The sequence below is a fragment of the Centropristis striata genome, chromosome 7, assembly GCF_030273125.1.
Source record: "Centropristis striata isolate RG_2023a ecotype Rhode Island chromosome 7, C.striata_1.0, whole genome shotgun sequence".
NCBI classification, from domain to species: Eukaryota; Metazoa; Chordata; class Actinopteri; order Perciformes; family Serranidae; genus Centropristis; species Centropristis striata.
In genome coordinates, this window is record NC_081523.1 from 29,830,164 (window position 1) to 29,846,457 (window position 16,294).

The 16,294-nt window shown below is 43.3% G+C and overlaps 1 protein-coding gene across 3 annotated transcripts in view; it reads left to right on the forward strand.

The window, feature by feature from the left end:
* The first annotated feature begins 3,816 nt into the window (after positions 1–3,816).
* The window catches only part of kat6a (K(lysine) acetyltransferase 6A), a 33,969-nt gene continuing 21,491 nt past the window's right edge, over positions 3,817–16,294 (forward strand). For 2 of the 3 annotated variants that reach the window (XM_059336687.1, XM_059336689.1), the window contains exons 1-2: positions 3,817–3,956; positions 5,316–6,772. In XM_059336687.1, coding sequence (XP_059192670.1) covers positions 6,086–6,772 — 687 coding nt within the window. In that variant the 5' untranslated portion in view covers positions 3,817–3,956; positions 5,316–6,085. Of the gene's footprint in view, positions 3,957–4,167; positions 4,492–5,315; positions 6,773–16,294 lie in introns of those variants that run through there. The other variant, XM_059336688.1, reaches the window with a different exon arrangement.

Below are 16,294 nucleotides of genomic sequence, written 5' to 3' on the forward strand. Positions count from 1 at the left end.
AGACATGGTCGTCATGTCTATATTAAGATATTATAAACATGTATAAAATGTGTTGCAATCTGCTTATGGCACTGTTTAAATTATCCAGTTATACTGGATATATACTAAATATTCACAATATGCATTGTTTTGAGTGTTAACACGTTCAATTACTATGACACTTGACCTTACAAAATAAATTTGAATTATTATGTCACTAACTTAATGGGTCGCGGGGGCAGAAGGCTAAGCAGGGCATTCCAGGCGCCCCTCTCCCCAGCCACAACGTCCAGCTCCTCCTGGGGGACCCCGAGGTGTTCCCAGGCCATGCGAGAGATATAATCCCTCCACCGTGTTCTGGGTCTTCCCCGGGGCCTCCTACCAGTTGGACGTGACCGGAACACCTCTAACGGGAGGCGCCCGGGAGGAATCCTTACCAGACGCCCAAACCACCTCAACTGGCTCCTTTCGACACGAAAGAGCAGCGGCTCTATTTGAGCTCCCTCCGCATGTCTAAGCTCCTCACCCTATCTCTGAGGCTGAGCCTTGCCACCAGCCGCTTGTATCCGCAATCTTGTTCTTTCGGTCACTATCCAAAGTTCATGACCATAGGTGAGGGTTGGAACCTAGATGGACGGTAAACAGACTAGAAGAAGGTAATATCCATATAATTTGAGTCAGTTTAGTGTTTATTGTGAGAATTTCTGGGAAACATTTGTGAAATGTAAATTTCATAATTCAGTTGTGTCAAATTGGAGTTCCTTACCAGTACTTAGTTCATTGTTTGTGATCTGTTATATAGTCACATATCTAAGTAAAGTAGAAATTGTTTCAGAAAGGCTTTTATCTATCATTTTAGTTGATTTTGTGTTTAAAGTGAGTTTTTTGGGGGAATTACATTAGTTAAATGTAAATGTCCATCATTCAATTGTGCATCGTCAAAAGGATCAATAAACAAATAATTTAACTTTAAGATGTTTTGTTTGTTGCTTGCATAGATTTTATATTTTTTCCACTTTATTTCAAACAATGACCACTTATTCTGACTTACAACCAGCTTGTAATGAAATGTATCATATCTGCCTATCTCTCAGGCATTTTATAACTGTACTTTAAAAGACATCACATTATAATCCAATCATGAAGTATTATGATACATGACCTTATACGTCATTATAAATGGGTTTAAAATGTGTTAAGACTATTTTTATAAAACATTGTTAATATCTATGAGTGCTTGTATAATTATAGGAAGCTATAAGCATAATATGCTTAGACATGGATGTCATAGAAAGTGTAACCATTTAACAACACTTAATCCTTTAGGCTTATGAAATGCGAAAGTATTCTTTAAAAGGATTAATAAATTACCAGAATTTGTTCCAAATCATTTTCTGTTATTCAATCAATCAGCTACTTATCTAATTTACAGCGTGTGGTAGTTATTACGGGCTCTTGTGCAAGCTAGTTACTACAGATGTTGCACCTAAACTAACTATGGTATATGGTCTCATCTCACATGAGCAATAGACAACACATTAAATATATATATATATTTTTTTTAATAGTTAATTAATTTAAATTGCTTTACGTGTTGGAGTGTCCCTGTGGGCGGGGTTCAGGCAGCTCCAACACAACAAAAGTTTGTTGCTCTTTAAAAGAGAGTACTTGCATTATTACGCTCTTATATTATTAAGTATCAGTTGATACTAATACATCATCTAACAAAATGTAGGTATTGTAACAAGGGTATTTTATTTATAATGTTAATAGTTGATGTAGAATAAGTAACAACTTCTTTTAATGAAATGACAGACGGGGTTCTACATCCAACACATGGTCGGAGTGCCTGCTCTTTTATGCAGACTTTTATATTGTCCACAATTATGCTGTTAAAGTTATCCCACAACGATTTGTAAAATCATATAATAGATGAGTTAATGCCAATAACAATGTGTAAGATTAAGTTAATGTACCCTGCTTTACATGTCTGCCCTCATTCCTCCAATTACTGGAAAAGTTGACAGCACTCATTTGGAATAAGTAAAACTCTTCAAGCTGTGCCTGTGCCTCTATTTTTCTGACTGAAAATCAATACCATCTTATCACAATTACAGTGAAATGACTCCCTACTCCTCCACCCTCTTGGCCCAACCAGGTTAGTTTGTTTCTCTTGTTGTGTACTGGTGAACATGGCCTCTGCTGTAGATCATGGCACACAACATTATTTATTCATAGCCAGGAACGATGGATGCGGTGCGAGCTTCTCTTGAGTATTGTCCATCTGTTAGCTGGCCTACTGTACACACTAATGTAATATGTGAGTCCTCAGGAGGCGTACTAATAGCCATTCATGTGTTAACGCTTCACACTATTTATCTGTGTAATAACACTACCGTTAATTATAATTAGTGCCTTATCGTTGGAATGTGATTTATCTGTCCCTGAAGAAGTGCAAGACAAACAGCGAGTAAAGTGTGACCTTACCGGTTTTATTTGATCACCACTGTGCTGACAGCAGTTCACCCTCTCACAAGACACCTCTAACATGGGAAAACCTCAGGTCTAATTGCTCCCTATAAGACACTCTATAATCCGTCTCTGAGGACTGCTGTACACATCATTTTACACAAAGCTGCAGATAATTTAATTTCCACCCAGGGAGCTTTCAGCATTAGACTGTAATAGAAAAGGAAGATTGCTGCCAGATTTCTAACACAGGTGCCTCTGTATCACTATGATCATGAAATTGAAGCAGCAAAATCAGTTTTCCTCGATTGATTGCTTTTCTTCTGGATAAGAAAGCTGTACTTTAGTTGTTCAAATTCCCCCATGGCAGATTTAGAAATTACATGGCAACATGTGATACTTTATCAATCATTGTGCAGTAATCTGTGTGTGCTGAGGTATGATTAATAGTCCCGCTTTTAAAGTTTTCATTTTTTTTACAACATACATTAGTCCTAAAAGTACCCATAACTTGCATTTATTAAGTGCAAATCACTTATAAGTTGAGCACACTGCAGATATGAATGTAATACCTTTACATTATGTTGCTTCCATCTGTCACCAGATGTCATAATTTATGTTGCACTGAGAGCTGTAAAAAAAACAAAAAAAAACAACTCCTTTCACTAAACATAAATTAGAAGGAATAGGTGTTAGGCTCAGCTGTCATTTAATGAAATGTAACAAAGTGGATGGGCTGCAGACAGTTTACATAATAATTTTCTTTGGTGGAAACATTATACTCTGTTTCACAGTCTGACGAGCAATGCATTAGCAGCCTACTCTGCATAGACTGATAATAACATGCTTTATCGTGTAGTGTAATACTCCAGATAGCTACACACTGCAACATCTGATCATCTCTGGGGACTGATTTCTGTGTGGCTCTCTCCCCATCTTTAGCTTAAAAAACACACAGCTGCTACAATAGACTGCAGTGTGGAGGGGTGTCTCACTTTGATCTTTAAATACCCTCTAACGTTAAGGCACGCTCATTGGCTTTGATTTTTTTTTTTTTTTTTTTTTTTTTTACAACTGCTGGGCAAAATGCAGACGTTCCCTTGAATCTCCCCTGTAGCTGTAGTACAGCAGAGAATGCGAGAACACCTATCCTCTCTTTTTATTTTTTTCCTTCCTCCAACACCACCACCATCTGTCCCTTTCTTCCATTTCATGTGCTCAAGAAATATCCACACCCCTCTCATAGCAACAGCTCAACGCCGCCGCCCCCCGCGCCTTGCAGTGAATTTTTCTTCCCCTGGATGTTCGCCTCGCACCATGCAGACGGTCCCTTGGCCCTGCCTGACGGTCCACTGTTCCCCCCTCCCCCACCAGCCGTGCTCCTGTTTCACTCAAAGATGGCGTCGGCTCTAGAACCCCTGCTCTGTGGCTGCATTTTTAGGCTTGTTGTTGTCTCCGTTTCGCACGGTTTTGGCACCTTCTCCTCGGCGGCTCGACACGAAATTCCGGTGAGTAGCAGCGGAAGCCTTACGGGGAGACATGAGATTTTTTACACGGTCTGCTTTACCCGAGCTTCCTTCGGAAACCAGAACCGGACCAGCTCGGGCTTTCTGGGGAACCGCGAGAGGACGAGGGAGAGAGGGGTACGGAGGGAGGATGGTCGCGGAGGTGGGTGGGGGGTACGGAGGGGGGAGCCGAGGCCTAGCTGCTCCGCTCCAGCGGCCTTGTCTTCACCGCACCGCAGGCTGTAGCGTTACGTGGGAGGGCGGCTGGTGGAGGGAGGAAGTCAGCGAGGTGGGGACCGCTTGTAGGGACGCGTCTCAGCGGGCAGAGGCTCCTCGCCTGTACCAAAGGCTGAAGGAGGCCGGAGAACATGCAACACTGCACAATCCGCCGCTATCATGTCTTATTTTTTGCACTTGCCCGCTAGCCGAGATGGCCGTCTGCAAGTTGCATTGTGCCTTTTACAAGGCCGCGATCTCACGTTAATATCTGAATGACATTCAAATTGTGATTATTCGCTGTGTTAACTGTGGTGTGATGGTTAGTATTGTCTGAAATGTCGGTCGAAGTAGTTTGCTTTTCTAACCGGAGCGCTGGCTAACCGCTCGTTTCATGCTGTTTACGTTTCGGGTTAACGTTAGTAACATAACCGTAACATTAGCTCGGTGGCTAGCATCTAACGTTAGCTTGCTAAACAACAGCAGTTAGCGGGAAGGCTTGTTGTCATGTAATTAGCAACCTAATATCATATCAGTAAGAGTAAACAGCACCACAGGAAATAGTTTGACAATGCGGCAATTGACTTAACTTTGATTTTTAGCTAGCCTCTCAGCTAATGTTTGCTAACAGTCTGTGTTTTGACTGCATCATGTTTACCTTAGCAACCCAACTAGCCCTATGGTCAACTTGCTAGTACAGTTTTAGGATGATGTTGTATACACTTTTATATCTCATAATTTTTTTTATCACGTTCTGACACTTCTGTGCCATTTCTAGTGGTTGTTAGAGGTTATGGCCATATCTGTTTGTTGTTGATTCTTGTACAGTTCTGGCCATGGTTTTGACTGAGATTTCTGTGTAATAAGGATGGTATGGTTGTTTACAAAATCTATAAGCAAGCTGTTATAAGGTATCAACAAAGTGATCCTTTCTCTTCCAAATTTTCAGTAGTAGCCTCATGGTGCTTTCTAAGGGCATGCATGGCTTTGTTTACACATCTGTGTGAGGGCACTGTATGATGTCAGTGTTCTTTATAAAGCTGTAAAGACTTTGAAGTTTGTTTGTTTTTTTTACATCATCAATTGGTTCCACTTTTTTCTGCAAGGTTCCACTAACCACTGTGTTTTTTTTCTCTTTCTTTACAGGGTTTGTCAGCTACAGAAGTGCAATAGGCATGAAGGTGATCATTTGTGGCTGTTCTCTGGGATGAAATATCTGTTCTGCCCTGAACTGAGAAGCTAAGACTGCGAGAAGAGTAAAAGACATTGTGGGAGAAGAAGTAAAGAGGTGGAATGTGGATGCAGTCCTCATCTTGTGGAATGTTTTAATCCACCAAAAAGATATTTACTGTATTGCCCTCACCTTTGACATTGAAACAGTGCTTTCGCATCTTGGAGACTATTATCATCTTTCACCACTTACATTGAGAATTGGCCAGCTTGCCAGTGGCAGGAAACTGACTGAACAGGTTTTATTGTCAGTGTAGAGGTGTTTTGCGACAGGCAACGTGACAAACACCTTATTCTTTGAAAGCCCTTCTTATCCCCAAGATCTACTCAACCCTACATTGTGTTGTTGGAGTTAAGGTTGCTAACAGACCTGAAACTTCCTCCACTCCCCCTGCTTCTCGCCAGGGTCCTTCACCTGGCTGGGAGTGGGTGGTGGGTGGACTGTATTTTACCGGGTGGAGGGTTGGCTCACGGGGTTTGTGCTATGGTCAGCTGCTTATTACCGTGCTGCTCATACTCAGCTTCTGAGGGACTCTCTGTGCGGCCCCAGGACAAGGGATAGTAAGCAAGCAGAGGGCAAAAAGGAGGAGGAGGCGGCGCTACGGCGCAGGCCAGGTGTGTACTTGGCTTACAGTACCTTTTTTGTGTGTGGTCATTGCGGTAAGGCACCCACCCAGACCGCAACCATGGTGAAACTGGCCAACCCAATGTATACCCAATGGATCCTAGAGGCCATCAAGAAGGTGAAGAAGCAGAAGCAGCGACCATCAGAGGAGCGCATATGCAATGCTGTCTCCATGTCCCATGGTCTGGACCGCAAAACGGTTCTGGAACAGTTGGAGCTTAGCGTCAAGGATGGTACCATCCTTAAGGTCACCAACAAAGGCCTCAACTCTTACAAGGACCCTGACAACCCAGGACGCTTGGCTCTGCCCAAGCCCAAAGGTAGTGGCAGCTCTGGAGGCGGTGGAGGGGGAGGAGGAGGTGGTGGAGGAGGAGGCAGCAGCAGTGGCGGTGGCAGTTCTCACTCCCATTCAGGGAAGAAACCGGGACTCGACTGGAACAAGTTGATCAAACGGGCTCTGGAGGGCCTCCACGAGCCTGGCGGCTCCAGCTTAAAGAACATTGAGCGCTTCCTCAAGTGCCAGGCTGATGTGGCGGCCTACTTATCAGGCAGTGGCTCCATGGGGCCCGGCCTCTTCCACCAGCAGCTTAGGGTGGCCCTGAAGAGGGCCGTGGCCCATGGACGCGTGGCCAAGCAGGGTCCTATGTTCCAGCTCATCAGTCGCAGCAGCTCCCTGGATGATGGGACTGGGACAGTGTCTCTGGAATCACTGCCACCTGTCCGGTTGTTGCCCCATGAAAAAGACAAGGTAATGTTTTTGTCTGTACAACTGCCACAAACACACATGTAAAGCTGTTTGCATGCACCTCTAACTTGCACACATTGATAAAAAAAATATTAAATGACTGGTCACATTCATTTTGGACATTGTTGGCAAATCAAATTATGTAACAATCATTTGGGTGTTGTTTATCACTGTTGCTGGCAAAAGTTTAAGTATTACCCATGTAAAAAACACAAATGGAGGTAAGGCACTTTGGTCTTTTGGCGTCACATGTGTTTGATAAGATCAAGGATATCCTGTTGAAACAACTGTTGTTCAGGCAATTGTGACAAGAAATCTGATGTGCTCCTCAGCTAAACCTTTTGCAGTAACAGTGTGATTTATGATGAAAAACACCCTCCCTGGGTCTTTTTGTGACCCACACAACACTCATTCTACTTACATAATAGCTGCTGCACACCCAGATTTGTTCAGATCCGTCTGCTGGCAATACCCAAGACATTGGCACTGCATTTACTCTGCTTGTTCAAGTTGGTCATGGCCTACAGGGCTGTAATTTACTACAGCACAGTGTGCTCTTTGACTGTGTGAATGTTAGTTGTGAGTTTTCATCCAACATATGGTGTAGTGGTTTACTCCAGAAAGCGAATTTCAACGTTATTTTAAAAGTGGCTGAGAAGAGTTGAGCCACATTTGTAAGATCAGACAGATGCCAGAATAAGGATATTTCCATAAACTGGAGTCTCTGTGTTTAAGATGTTAGCAGTGTGTGCAGGGGAGAACAATAAATGTTAGAAAGACCTCACTGAACGCAGTTTGTCAGCGTTACACTGGCTGGGTGAATATATGAGTGACAGAATCCCAGGTGTGCATGCTCTGTGGTCCAGACTAGCAATACTTGAGTGATACTGGGTGGGTGACTGGTGGGCCAGTTTTCAACAGAGGCGGTCAGGGAAGAGAGTCACATGGCTCCCAGCCTCCTGCAGGGAGTGTGGACCAGCTGCAGGGCTGCTCCCTGTCAGGAGATGGGTGGAAGAAAGAAAAAGGAAGAGAGGGGGGGCATAGACAAGTGAGAAAGAGGTGGTCTGTAGTGGTGCCAAAGGAAGAGGCCTGGATGACGCAAGCTTCAGGCCTCTGTAACCAGAAAGGGAGAGAGAGGGAGAGACATAGAGGAAGAAGAAAGCAAGAGAGACAGAATGAGTTAGAGAGAGAGGGAGAGGCAGACATGCAGGCGACAGAGGAGAGAGGGAACACACCCACTTTTGTAACCTGATCAGAGAGAGCAGCCGGCTGCTAACCTCTGCTTCTAAGGGCCAGGGACATGTGTACGCACAGACTTGCATATAAAACCATTCAACTGCATGCAACGAGAGAAACACAGAATGACACACAGAGAAATAAACACAAACCGAGTGCATTGTGACACTCGGCCACACATGTCTACATCAGGTGTGAAAACATGCATTCTAACAACCAGCATGTAAATAAACCTGTTAGAGCTACACACTACTATCTGCCAGCCGAGTGCCCCATCATTGGCTCATATGTCACTCAGGTTATCAGACAGCCAGTAGATGTGGAGGACACTAGACCAGCCCTAAACACTGTTTTGACTGGCTCCTGGCTTTATCTGGCCCGTGTGTGGGTGTGTGCGTGCAAGTCTGTGCAGCTACAGAAGCTCCTGGTAAGGACGCCCATGCACACACACAAAGCGGGATTAGCCTAGAGAGCAGGCCAAAGTCACATGGGGTCTGCCTAACACAGTGACCTGCTTGGCTGCAGATGGCCCACTCTTAAGACGAACAGAGATCAACCTCCTCTTTCTCTCTGACTCAGCGGCCGATCGGCCTGCTACTCTGCTTCACTGAAGCAAATGAAAACAAACAAAGTAATGCATACCTGAGTATGAAGACAATGTTCATACACTGGTGGATTGTTTATAACATAATTTTACATTGTACAAGAAAGTATTAAATCTTTATAAATTCAAAGTAAAAATTGGCAGAAGATGAATTTAGGCACAAACAAATTTGCTCAAAAAAGATTATGCATCAAACACATGGACATAAATGGGGAGGTTTTGTTTTGTATTGGTGAGTCTCTTCAGTCGAGATGGTGCATGGAGATGCTGCTGCAGCACTGAGGAAATTGACATTTGTGTCTGGCATTCACACAAGCCTGTTTACTCCCCTGCTTCTTGTGATGTTGCTTTCATATATCTCTCTAGAGGATGCTGCGTTATCGCTGCTCAATCGTATGTGTTGCGAGTGACTGTTGTCCTTGATGTATATGTTAGTATGTGTCTGTGCAAGTGGCATATGCATCAAAAAGATAGAAACGGTGCGTGGAAGACGGAGTTGGTGTTGCACGATCACTCTCCTCCGTTCTCCTACTCTTCCAACTGTGCATCATTGCCGTATTGGCCCGCATGATTGCTAACAGTTATGATTTCCCAAGCAAAGCGGGAAGGAAGAGGGAGTGTGTGAGTGAAGGCAAGAGGGGGTAGGAAAATCAAAACAAATGGTTAAGCACTGGCTTTGACCCCATTTGCGGGGAGATTTGTGTACTCAACATGCCGATGTTTGTGTCAGAGTGCTCCATTCAAATGGGATCCCAGACCCTATTTCTGTCTCCCCCCTCCTCACCCTAATAGGGTGCCATTGTCAGGTCATGCAGGGGGAGGTGAATGGGGGAGCGAAGTCAACCAGGGGTCATGGATATATAGATGGCAAACCTCATTGCCTCCCTGAGCGCCCGTTAGCAGTATGAGGCTACGGCCATTAGGTGGGATGGGCTTGATGCCGAGGCTTTGTGTGTATATCCGTGTGGGTATATAGTTGTGTGTGTGTGTATGATGTTCATCCCATCATAATAGGCAGGAGCAATCTCCCTGCCCCGCGGTTGCCCTCTTCCAACAGCTGGAGCGGGGTGAACCAGAGTTCTCGGCGTCGACATGCAGTGTCACGGTGAGGACGTGTGAAAAAAGTGGCCCGTGAACAACATGCACAGAGTCCCATTTTCTGCTCGTACACAGTGTTGTGGTGATTTCCCTCCAAAATGTCCCACTGACCCCGTAACAAGCAGGCATCCTGTAGCTAATAGTTCCTTGCTGGTAGTGGTTGTAGAGCTGCTACATTAGGCACCACTTATTATGAACCATAATGGATTTATTTATCCACTGTAATTCATTCCAGTTTTCCAGTATTGGATCGACCCCCACTTGCCATTCTAACATCACACACTACCTCTGCTTGTGTTGGCTCAAGGGGAAGACATCATGTATCGTCACTCAGAAGACTGTGAATACAAAATGCCCTCAGACATTGATTATATGCCTTGGGTGCACCCTGCTTGTTCGTCTTTTCCCTCTCTCTACCCTTCCCTTCCCATCCCCTGTTGCTGCTACATCATGTTGTGTAGTCACAAGAAATTATTTTTTGTGTTTGCTGGATAGATGGAAACATTCGCCGGGTTAGCACCACACACCACAGGAATGCAGCGAAAATGACTAAGTTGGGTGCAATGAAATGGTCTCCCTTCACTCTTTTGTCAACACGAGTATCAGTTTTTGGACTGATCCATTTTTCCAAGAGGTGGTGAAGCTTGTAGAAATTGTTTATTTCTGCCTCCATTTGCTTGACATGCCTCTGTTTCCATTCTGCTACAGCCCTGGCCTCAGTTGACCCATTATTAGTGCCTAAAGTTGAAAGAGCTTGTTCCACTCTCTGATGGCACTAGCTTTAACCTCATGCTGCGCTTCTACCACAGACCCAGTTCTTGTTTGACATTTAGCATTACACGCCAGCAGAGAAATGGAAAAACTGTGGAGCATTCATTTATTGAAAGGGTCAGTTCACACAAATCATAATGAGCATATTTTCTTCTTTTCCCTCAGTGGAATCTTGCCACTTGTGTTGTGCAGGGTTTTCCCTGTCATCACATGGCAAAGATTTTTTGTGCTGCAGCGTAAAAAAGCAGTATGAACATAAAAACAATGTAAAGAGCATCTGGAGGAGCACATCACAGGGCGTGCTGTAATGTAGCACATATTATTGCCCATGATACCAGGTGGTAACTGGTTGTTTACTAATGCACAATAATATGTACTGATAAAGCAACATTCATCACAGTAATTATGTAATAAATGTGAGTATAATGAATGAAATGTTATTTAATGGTTTCTGAAGCTGCTTTTTGTTTGATTTTAAGGACAAACATTGCCAAAAGAACTAAATGGGATGCTAGGGAGGCCAATTTGGACATTTCTTTCTGACTCACAGTCGACCCTTGTAAACTGATCATTAACAGCTCAGACACACTATCCACACTTTGCGGACAGCTGCAGACTTTTACTGCTTGTGCATCAATAATGTTGCATGCATTGTTGTGGCATATATGTAGCCATGAAGGTCCACCGTTAGTTTAGCTGTGAGGATTTTAGCTGTTTTTCTCCCTGGAATAGTGTATAGAGGCATATATCACATAGCTATTACTATGTTGATGGCTGTCCAGACCAACTTCTGTACGGCACTCTCAACAGAGAGCTAAGAAACAACACAGAGTTATGAACATTTCTAGTTTAGGCAAAGGCTCTGATGTGTTTTAAATAATTGAAATAATCATTCAACTAAAGCAAGTTTTGCATTTCCAGTTTTTAGGCGTTATTTTTGGTAATAATGTTTAGAAAAGGACCTTCAAATTCAGAGGATATGTTGTGACTTTCAGAGCTCTGGTTTATACAGTGGCATATGTCTTGATCAATGTAGTAAAAAAAAAAATCAGTTATCTGGACGATGTCATTTAAAAATAATTATGATTTTAAAACTGCACAGTGAGGGTGTCGAACTGATCACAAAATAATATGTTGGACAGATAGTGTGTTCAAACCATGTTAGTGCTTTATCAGTGTGTAGCCTTAGCACTAGCCATCATTTGTCCTTTCAGTGGAGGTGTTCCAATTTGACCCTGTTGGCTGCAGAGGACCATCCAGGAACAGCCGCTGCGAGCCGTGAGTCTATACAAACGGCATTAGCAGTAGTGTCAGCACCCAGGGGGAGCAGTTACCTCGAGCTCACTAGCGACTGTGATGTGAATGGCATTTGGCACGGGAAGTGTCACTGTGTGAGGCCTTGCGTATGGCTAACCTCACCACCCCACAAATAGAGCCAATGTGTTGAGCAGCTGTGGAAGTGACGGCTGGAGCACGGCCAGCTCTGCTCCGTTTGATGCAGTGATTTAGCTTTGTGCTCCCTGGCTAACCTCGACGTTAATGGAGGGCGATGCTTGGCTAAAGGGAGGGCACGTTGGCACAACACACGGTCTTCCTCGGGTCTTTGTAGGTGTCCCATGAAAATGTAGACCAGTTCCTGAAAAATAATTTCCATGCTAGTAAAGCTGCAGAGATTTCATGTTGGAAATGTCAACTGTTTACAAGTTTACTGTTCTACCCACCAGCTGATTTCACTTAAACATCCATGTGATAATATTTGTGCACTCTGTGCGATGATGGTGTGTTGAGGTGTGTCTCATGACAAGTAGTGTTAAGTGCATCTAATGACTACAAGTGCAAATGTGTTTGTGTGTTGTCTCTGCTTGCACGGTGTGTCCTGTAACAGTGATCAATGAGTTTGTGTTCGAGGTGGGGGTGGCCATAAGGGAAGTGTGGTGGTGGGGGTTGCTGAGATTGGGCTCCCATGTTAATGAGATCCTTGACTTGAGACGAGACAAGGACAACAGCAATGCTTTTCCTTCTTTCTCTTTTCTCCCATTGCCTTTTATCCTTTCTCCCCTCCTCCTCCTCCATTTCTCCCTCGCCTTTCGTCCTTCCTCCATTGTTCTCTCCTTCCTGTCTCACTCTCCTGTCCTCTGTCTTTGGAAAACAGGAGCCAGTTTATAAAGGGGAAACCAGGCCACTGCTGGTTGTTTTCTATTATCTATCTGCACAAGGTCTCAGACAGTGCTGCATCTTGCCTCGAGTATTACTTTCCACCATTTGAAAACAAAACGGAGGCTAACCCTGGAGCCCTACGGGCTAAGGAGTGTGTTAGATGATGTTGTGCATAAGTGATCCAAAAAGCATTATAGCCTAGAGATTGGGTGTGTCACCTGGGTCAGAGTAGGGTACCTTCACCTGTCCGTTAGTGTGTAGGCGTGTATTTACAGAGGAACTTGTAACTTGTAAGACATGTTTGTTTGACATTTCAAGTCCACCCAGTAGATGCAGCTAGTTGCTAACAGTTGCCACAAGGCGTGCCTTTTTGGCTCGGAACAGCGTTTTGTTCCTGAATGCTCCTTACACTGGAAAAAAGAAGAGCACATGCCAAAACATGAACACACAGACTTAAAATAGACACACACACATCCACACACATCCTAAATTGAAAGTCAGCCATGACAGCTAACAGTCAGTCGATGTGAGAAATTTCTAGAGCGATGTTGTGGTGTAAGAGCAGTCCTGGCAGCCAGTGCTGGCTGAGGTAGAAAAGGCTGAAACGGGGAGGAAAAAACGGCTCTCAGGAGGAATTTGAGGATTGTGTTTCACTGTTCCAATATCCCTGTCATGGAGGGAGGATTAGCTTTTCATTTTTTAGTATCTGTTGGGGATTAATTTACAGTGGCAGCCAGTAACTGAAGCCCCACTGTAACGTGCGTCTCTATACAGGGTGTCTGTGAAAGGCGACGCTCGCTCGCGTGCTCTTGGCTCGTGTTTACTCGAGCGCTCGCAGAGCGAGTGGGAACAGTTGACCTCCAGCGAGGAAATGGTTAAGCGTCAGGAATGATTGAGGTGTTGGTCGCACGCAGGCTGCTCAGAGGACTGCTGCTGCAGGTTTTCTCCCTCTCTTTCTTTACACTTTCCATTTCCTTCGCTCTCCTGCCCTCTGGATTCTTCTTTTTGTCCTCGCTCTGTCGTTTTTCACACTCCTCTTTTCCTCCTGACTTCCATTTCTCTAAACCAACTTTGTTGGTTTGTTTTGCAGCACAATATAGCTATATTAATTATGCATTCCGGCCATTATTTATGAGTTGTTTTAGGATCTTTAAGTATAGCCCAGTACATGATCACCATTCCATACACTTTTACCTGTGAGAATGTAAAATGGTTTCAGAAATAGAGAGCTAATACATGTATCTTCAAGTAAGACTCCATCTTCCTCTCTGCACCCTGTGTGTCTGTGCTTATCTGCTTCTCTCTTCACTACTCATTCTTTACAGCCCTCCTCTCTCTCTTTACCTCTTTCCTCCCCTACTCCCTCACTACATACCTTTTGTTTCTCTTTCTTTCTCTGTCCCTGTGCTGTTAGGTGGGTGGGTAGAGGGGTAACGGGGGTGTTGGAAGGAGCCTGAGTCAGAAGGAAATGAACCCAATAAATCAAGCTCTTGTCCCTGTCTCCTCCCTGCCAGGACCTGCTGCATACCCAGCTCTCTGTGGCTCTGTGCATTTACACTGTTGTCCTATAGAAAACCTTGTAGCACCATCTTCACTGAATGTCATGTTGCTGTTTTTCACATTTAGATAAATGATTGGATCGTCTGCTGCGTGTGAAAGTGCACGTTATGGCCTTGCATGTGTGGCTCCATGACAAAGTTTTTCAAGATTTTCTAAATTTCACAGAGACCTATATATTAATCTATTATCATAGGGCATTCATCATGGTCACCAGAGATGTGCTCTGTAGCAAATAATAGACTTCCGTTTGAATGTTTAATTAATAATTGGTGGCTTTCCTATAAATTAATTCCTGGGTACTCAATACCTTAAAAGGCATTGAACGAAATGAAAGATTTCTTAATTCCAGAAATGTAGTAATTGATTCCAGCACCACTGAAATATCATGATTTCCAATTCCTAATTACATACCACTGCAAAAGAAAACAAAACGTTGAATTGCAAACCACCGCAGTTAATTGTTATCAACATATTGGTCATCAGCATGTAATCATTTGGATAATGAGTGGTCAAATGAAGTAGAAAAAAAGGTAATAAAGTTCTCTATTATCACTTTAAAGGTAGTGGTATTCATACTGATAATATTTAAAACAATACCCACCCCTGGTCACTGATCAATCATCAGGTACCACAAACACTGCCTCATAAATGAGTTGGATTGACTGAATCAATAGCTGAAGAAAAAATAACGATCTTCAAAACAAAGTATGAGTAACAGGTCTGTAGGCTGCTTATTATACTGTACATCCCATAAGTGTGAACAATGACCACATGGATACTAGATCCTGAAAGTGTTTAGGGCTGTGTTTGGTAAAGGGATATTTTATACAAAAAATGCTTTATTATGAATTGTGTTAAGTATATTTTGTTTCATGGTTTCAAAAGAGCTGGCTTTACTGTATCTGTAAAAGCATTAATCTACCATGGGCTTTTTATGGTTTATTGTGTTACAACTTTAATCTAATTAATTCGTTAATAGAATAATACATTTTTTTTCTTATAGTGATGAACACAAAACAGTGTGTCAAAGTTGAAACAAATCTCTGAAGGTCAGTCTGAATTGAGCATTGATGTACATAACAAAAATTGTTTCACAATAATCCACTTCCATTCAGTTTAAGTTTAGTTTCTAGTAGAGGATTGGGAATAAACTGCAGGATTAAGGTTTGACTTCTGTCTGGTCCACTCCATCACCTTGTTGTTTTAAGCCTTTAGATTAGGCCATACAGTTCCCCCATGTGTTAGTTCGCTTGTGGATTGCTGCAGTCATGTTACCTGCTACCTTCAGTGGCTGTGCTGCAGAGAAGCATTCCCACAGCAGGATGCAGTATTTGTGCTGACACAAAAGAGTTTTATGATGGCCAAACAGCTTCACTTGGGTGTCATCAGTTCATAGAACCGTCTTCCACTTAGTTTCAGAGTCTCCCACGAGCAAACACCAGCCCAGATGTCATGTGAGTTTTTTTTTGACAGTGGCTTCCTCTTTGCGGAGGATGTGGAAGCAGTCGGGCAACAGATGTCGTATGCACAGCGTCTCCCATGTCAGCCATGGAGCCCTGTAGCTCCTTCAGAGAGCCGATCACTTGTGCTCTTCTCACACAGACGCTCAGTTTTTGAGGACAGCTTGCTCCAGGCAGGCAGTCTGTGTCACAGTTACATCTTTCTCAGATGAACATACTGTGCTTTGGGTTATATTTAGTGCCTGGGAAATGTTCTTAATACTCTTCTCTTGATTGGTACTTCTGAATAAACGTAACTCAGATTTGTTTTGTGATTCTTTGTTTTCATTACATTGTTTTTGCAAATTCATTTTACTTTGCATCCATTGGACAGATGTCTTTAACCTAATGATCTTCATTCAAACCAGTTTGTGACTTCTTAAAACAACTGGCGGTACCAGTGACGATCGAAGTGGCTTGTTGGCATCAGTTATTTTGCATTTTAAATTTTTGGCTGGATCAATTTGAAGAATTGTGTTTCTTAGTTTGATCACTGTCTGAAAATCTTAATTACACCCAACGCTTTTTTGTTTAAAAATAGGATATGAAAAGTTGTAAAGAGTTTTATAGGCAACTTTAAGTGAGATGTGCATGTCTTTT